This window comes from Monopterus albus, unplaced genomic scaffold, assembly GCF_001952655.1.
Source record: "Monopterus albus unplaced genomic scaffold, M_albus_1.0 scaffold63.1, whole genome shotgun sequence".
Classification (NCBI taxonomy): Eukaryota; Metazoa; Chordata; class Actinopteri; order Synbranchiformes; family Synbranchidae; genus Monopterus; species Monopterus albus.
Window position 1 is genome coordinate 1,879,470 of NW_018127943.1, and position 6,224 is coordinate 1,885,693.

Genomic DNA, 6,224 nt, shown 5'->3' on the forward strand with positions numbered 1-6,224 from the left:
CTCAGCCAGGGTGGCTGCTTCTGCCGCAGATTCTGGGTCATGCTCCTTAATCCACACCTGTAACTCATTTGGCTGGATCCACTTCCCGTATAATTCCTTAAGCCTTGCATACAATTCTTTAGGGCTTTCATCAGGATTCACCTCCAGGGAGCGGAACTTCTGCCTATAAGTCTCAGGATTTATATTGTATTTAGTTAGAATAGCAGTTTTTACTTTTTCATAATCCTGAGCATCATCCAAGTCCATATGTACATAGGCCCCTCTCGCCTTACCAGTCAGCAGGGGTATCAGATGAAAAACCCAGTCGCCCTCAGGCCATCGACAATTCGCTCAAATATAGTCAAAAAATGTTCAATATCATCATCGTCTGAAAGCTTTTCCAATCTAGGCATATGATGAAACTGAGACTGAGAAGGCCATGACTGAGGCCTTCACATATGTCTATACTCTTAGATGGTGATCTGGTTGCTGTCAAAATAAAGAATAATCTTCTGAACTCACGTTTGCAGGATCTGTATCTTTGATAGTGATTAATAATGTGCACAAGACACTTCTTACCTGTCTACAAGATCAGAGTGTGACTATCACTGGGTTGTTCACCAATGAAGGCAACACCTGACGTGTTTGTGCTGATTACTGTTTTGCTTTAGAATAGAAAATATATAGCAAAAGTCACTCTAAATGGCATTCAGTTTACCTTCTCTTAGCAACCTTGAGTACACATCTTTGAAACATGTGTTTAACCAGTTAGCACAAGCAGAGTAGAAGCAGAAAAGAGCACCACCGGTGGGAATTCAAGAAGACATCATAATACTCAGCACAGGCAGTGTAGGTGCAAGAACAGCATTGGTGCTTACGGCTAAAGATGAAAAACAAAAATAAATATAATAATGAATCATTTTGTGGCAAATAGTTTTTTTTTGGGGCCTGTTTGTTTACTTTTCTATTACCATTTCTATCTAAGAAGGTAGGGAAAAAGTCACATTTACCAGCAAAGTCTGTGATGTTTTATACCAAAAGACACCAAAGATCACACAGAGGTGCAAAATATATTTTACATTTATGGGGACACTTTTCTCTGGGCCCTGACACTTTTGTCCTGTTGGAAAATGTCCTCTCTAAACAACCTATGAGAGAGAATAGTTAAAGCTACAGTATGTAACCTAACATGAAACTCCAAATCAATCCACTCTGCTCCGCCCAGTCCTGCCTCTCCCTGCTCCAAAGTGCTTTACTACAATCTGCTACCATGCCCAGCTCTTCAAATATTTGTCATTATGAAATTACAATCAATGAGAATCCAGCAAAACTTACTGATCAAGCAGAAATAAACCTCTGATTGGTTAGAGAGGTCGATCCCGCTCTAAACCTTTTAGAAGCTAATATCTCTGCACTGCTGTTAGTGCTGTTCAATGAGTCTGGGTCACAGGAGGCTTCGACAGCACCTCTCGCAGTAAATTTTGGAGCATATTTCTACAGCAAAGATACTTGAAAACGGTTACATGCTGTAGTTTTAAGGGTTCAGAATGCCTGAAATGAAGTTGATTATAACACAGAAAACAAATCAAGCATTTGTATTCAATGTGAGCCGTGGGCTTGTTAAACAGATGGTACTCCTATAATTAAAACAGCAGGTTGAAAGCCTTTGATTCAGAAATGCATTAAATTGCTGTCCCATTTGGATTTCTAAACACATGCTGCATGTTCTTGTCTTCACATGTAACCGTCCTCTGAGGCTGAAGCACGCACACAGGGTTTGTACACTTATCTCGCAAACTCAGAGAAGCACAAACAGCTGGCTGATGACAGTATTGATCTGAAGAGCCGGTTGACATGAAGTGAAATGCCTGTGCCAGTAGCAAAGCCACACATGCACACACACATACATACAATTTCCATCCACACTGAAACAAGCAATACTCAGACTTCAGAGCTAGCCAGCATTAGAAGTTAATACACAAAAGTGGTGCAGTCATCCAAAACGTCAAGGTTGATTTTGTGACATCCTCTAAAATCACAATTGTTCATGATTTAAATATTGCCGACTAGCAGCTTCCTTCTGCCTCTGGTCTTTATGTTAAGCTGGACTAATTGCCAGCCACTACATGTTTAAGAAACAGCTTGACATTTTGGAAATATTTGCTTTTAACTATCATGTCTGTGTGATAAATATGAAACCGGGAGCTGGTTAGATTATCTTAGGATAAAATCTGGAAACAGGAGAAAACAGCCTGGCTCATTCCAAATATAGGAATATGTACTATTAATATACAATATCAACTGACATGATGTGCTGTAGTACTGTAGGCCTTGGTATGGGTTCTGCTTTATCTGCTTTAGTGAATCACTGCAGTAGCACAAAGCAGCAACTTCCCTCAGATCATCAAGTCAGCTTCTTTTGAAGCTGCCAAGGGCGAGATATAAACGCTGGGTGGCCCCTAAACTATGGAATAGCCTGTCTTTGAATGTTAGAGCAGCTACGGACTTGGTAGCTTTTAGATCATTGCTTAAGTCCTATGTATTTTCCCACAGTGGAGTTTGATACGTTCCATTTAATCATGGCCTTATGTCCCCTGTAATTTATTGTTGTTTTATTATTTGTAATGATTTGCTATTTGTTCATGAGTTTATTTTTGTGTATGAGAATTACTTTGGTCAACAGGATGCTGTTTTTAAAGTGCTTCTACGGCACAATTATCAGTAATGACTTTGTCAGAGTGAGTTTTGTTGGATACAAACCGCAGGGTCCATGCATCCTGCTGTTTTAATTTTGAAACTTAAGAGCTTTGATATTAGTTTCATGATATACACAGTCTTCTGATGTATATGAGGGTTGTACATCGCTCACTGATGATTTTCCAAATGGTTTGTGTTGTGTTTTCTTCTTTTCATCATCTTTTTTTGTGTCTGTGTGTGTTTCAACCTTTAGTTTGTGCGAATTGTTGTACCTGTGGAGTTTCTATGCATTTGTACTTTGAGAACTACATTTCCCATGTGCACTTGCATGACAAACCACAGGTGTGGCCTATTTGGCCTAATCAAAAGCTCTTGGATTCCACTTGGCAGCCATTTGCCAGATGAAGGTTTGAGACTTTATGTTTCAGGACTTGCATTGGATTTACTTGTGTAGAGCCTTATTTTCTCCACAGTTTTGGCCTTTGCACTTTGTTGTGAGTGTGTTGACATTCTCAGAATATTCAGAAAGTACACCTACTTACTCCAACCTGCCTGGAAATAAGAGAACAGGTAGGAGGGGCTGTTTGATTTACAATTTAACTTCAAAGTTTTGATTATCAATTTAACCTACTTCACTGGGCTTATATAGAAGGAGATGCCATTGATATTAGGCACAGTCAGTTAATTTGAACTGATTTTAGATGTAAGAACACAAAGTGTGAAATTCCAGGGCATTATTTTTAGTATTAAAGCATTAAACTGGTCCCAGTTATGGTTGAGATGTAGCTGGGACAGTGAAGCTAGTTCATTTTGACAAGGAGAGGGATACAGAGAGATGTAGGAGGCGGAGGGAGGAGCAGGCACGTCTGGATGGACATCTTTTCAGCTCATGTTCTCTTCTTCTTCTCTACTGTCTTGTTGTTTCCTCTCTCCTCCTCTGCTCCTGCTTCTCACCTCATCTCAGCTCATCTGTCCTCACATGTCAATATTTTGACAGCTGTCAGACCATCAGAAAACCTCAGGAGAGTGGGATGTGTGTGTGTGTGTGTGTGTGTTGCTATGGGGTCATACATTGTTGAATGTGCATAGGTTTTTTTTGTGTGTGTGTGTGTGAATGGCGGTTCTGCGGTGACATGTAAGACTTTTTTAACCAGCTCTGTCTCCAGTTTGGTTTCTGCACTCTTTTGAAACAACTGAACTTTGTAGAGCCCCGATTTCAAAATGACGTTATTGCTTTTTAAATCTTAGGACATAAAAAAAAAAAAAGAAGCAGCAAGCACAGCAAAATTATACACCTGAGGTTAAAGCATATAAAATAAAAACAAAAATGGGAACCCAACAGTGAGTTGCATTGTTTAATTTATCCCTTTCTCTCTCTTCTTGCAGCAGGTTCTAGAAACACTGAGAGCACAGGAGGATATAAAGAAGACAGAGAAAGTGTGACGCAAATAAAGACGAGAGGATAACTTGACACCGAATAAGACGGCTGAAAGGGAGATTGAAGTGATGGCTGAGGCCCCGCAGCAGCAACAGGAGGAGGAGCAGGAGCAGGAACAGGAGCAAGAGCTGAACACCGTGGAGGGAACGGAGCCTGATGAAGATTCTGATGAACCCAAAGAGAGTGTCCAGACGACCCCGACTCGACCTCTGCTGACCAAGAGGTCAGAGAGCAGTGTGGACCCAGATGACTACTCCCCCAACATGATTGTCTACAGAAAGGTAAGAACAAAGACAAACACGTGTATGTTTTGTTGTTTGAAAGACTTTTTAGTGGTGAATTGTTAAGTCTATGAGCCTCATGGTGCTGCTGAGAGTTCACTTTAAGGCAGGTTGTGGTGAGCAGTTGCATTTTGTTACTCATTTCCCTTAAGTTTTTAACACAAACAAACTTTGGTAGTTAGTTACTGGAGACCAAAATTTTACTTTGCAAGGGTTAACATTACTGCTGGTGGTTGTTGATGGTGGTGGAAGCTCTGAATCTCTCCTAGCACTTTCAGAGGTATAAAATCTATTGCAGTGAACCACAGATTTGCTTGTGAGGAACATAACTCGCTCAGTGCATAAGTGCTTCAGTGAACTTGTGCTTTTACTGGCTTAGGCCTCAGTTTACCTTAGACATACATCACATAAATCAGAATACAAAAGTACACATTCAGCATTTAGTCTAGGTTTGAATGTTTTCAGGATATCCTGTTACATTATTCCAGTGTGTCATGTGGCACGCACCAGGTAATAACAGTATTGTTTTGTTTGTGTAATGGAAGTAGAAGGAAACTTAGCAACCCAGGTGATTTTGTGATGCCTCTTTCATCAGTTTGGCTTTTCTGCATTGGGATATTTGGATAAATACTGTTGGAAGCACACAGGTCGAACCTATACAAACTTGTTTTTATCACACAATAGGGCATAGAGACTTTCATTAGCTCTCTTAAGGCTTAAATTGAACCATAACTGCTACTTTCTAATCCCAAATCTTTCTCTGACCCAAACTTAATCTAGTATTCTCATTAACCTTAAAATGTAATGAAGAATTAAAACAGAATTCGACATAGAAAAGCATACAGCCTCTCAAACACCCAGAATTTTTCGATTCTTTAGGGATATGACATAGACTTTTAATGCCAATTATTCATTTATAAGCATAGTAATTGTGTCACTACCATTGTGGAGTTTGTTTTTGAACAACAAGTGAGGTCTGTGGCACAGACGAACAAGCTGATCCAGGACTGACAGACATTACCAACAAGTGGAGGCAGTTCATGGTTGGTTTCAGTCTTTGTTTGGGGAGTGTTAAAAATACTGTTAATATAGAAACTATAGTTTCCCCATAACAGGCACAGTGTGTTTTTCCATTTTGAGTTGTTTTTTGAGCATATATGCCTGGAAATCTGTCTGGATTAAACTAAATGGTAAAGGTGCGGTTGTGCTTTTCAGAGTTGCTGGGCAGATGGTGGCAGGAGTGAAAGATGACTTTCAAAACAAAGCTTCCGACATGTTTCTTTTGCTCAGTAAAGGCAAACCTATAACATTTTGGGATACAGATGGAGAGCAGAATCTTTTTGTGATGAGCAGTGGATTTTCTGAGTAATCTAATTAACCAGACTAAGATAAATTTTATGTTTCACAGGAGCAGTTATGGGCTGCTGTTGCTGTTTTGGCTTCCACTCTGCTGAAGCTAAAGCTTGATCTGAAGCTGTTGTTCTATCTGACTCTGAAAAGAGAATATACAGTTTATCCTGTTGGAATATTTATAGCATTTCAATACATTCTACATAGAGCAAAATAAAAGAGAAGGGCAAGAAATGAATCTATTCCAAAGGTAATTTTTTTTCCTTTAAAATAATCTGGGCCTGAGACGTGACGTGCGAGTGTAAATATCATCCTTTTTTAATCATAAATGAACAGTGATAGTATTTCAGTCTGACCTTTAGCAGACAGCATCATTTATCTTTTCTGCACTGGTATTTACCCACTGAAAAAAGAACATATATATATATATATATGTTCTTTTGTGTTTGTATATACTTTTGTATTCTGACATACAGGTG

At 39.4% G+C, this 6,224-nt stretch overlaps 1 protein-coding gene across 5 annotated transcripts in view; it reads left to right on the forward strand.

Moving 5' to 3' along the window:
• LOC109962356 (regulator of G-protein signaling 6-like) overlaps window positions 1-6,224 on the forward strand; it is a 71,953-nt gene that overhangs the window by 2,833 nt on the left and 62,896 nt on the right. Inside the window, exons 1-2 of one of the 5 annotated variants that reach the window (XM_020604025.1) lie at window positions 3,013-3,083; window positions 4,063-4,395. In XM_020604025.1, coding sequence (XP_020459681.1) covers window positions 4,183-4,395 — 213 coding nt within the window. In that variant the 5' untranslated portion in view covers window positions 3,013-3,083; window positions 4,063-4,182. Of the gene's footprint in view, window positions 1-3,012; window positions 3,247-4,062; window positions 4,396-6,224 lie in introns of those variants that run through there. The other 4 variants (XM_020604023.1, XM_020604022.1, XM_020604026.1 and 1 more) reach the window with 4 other exon arrangements.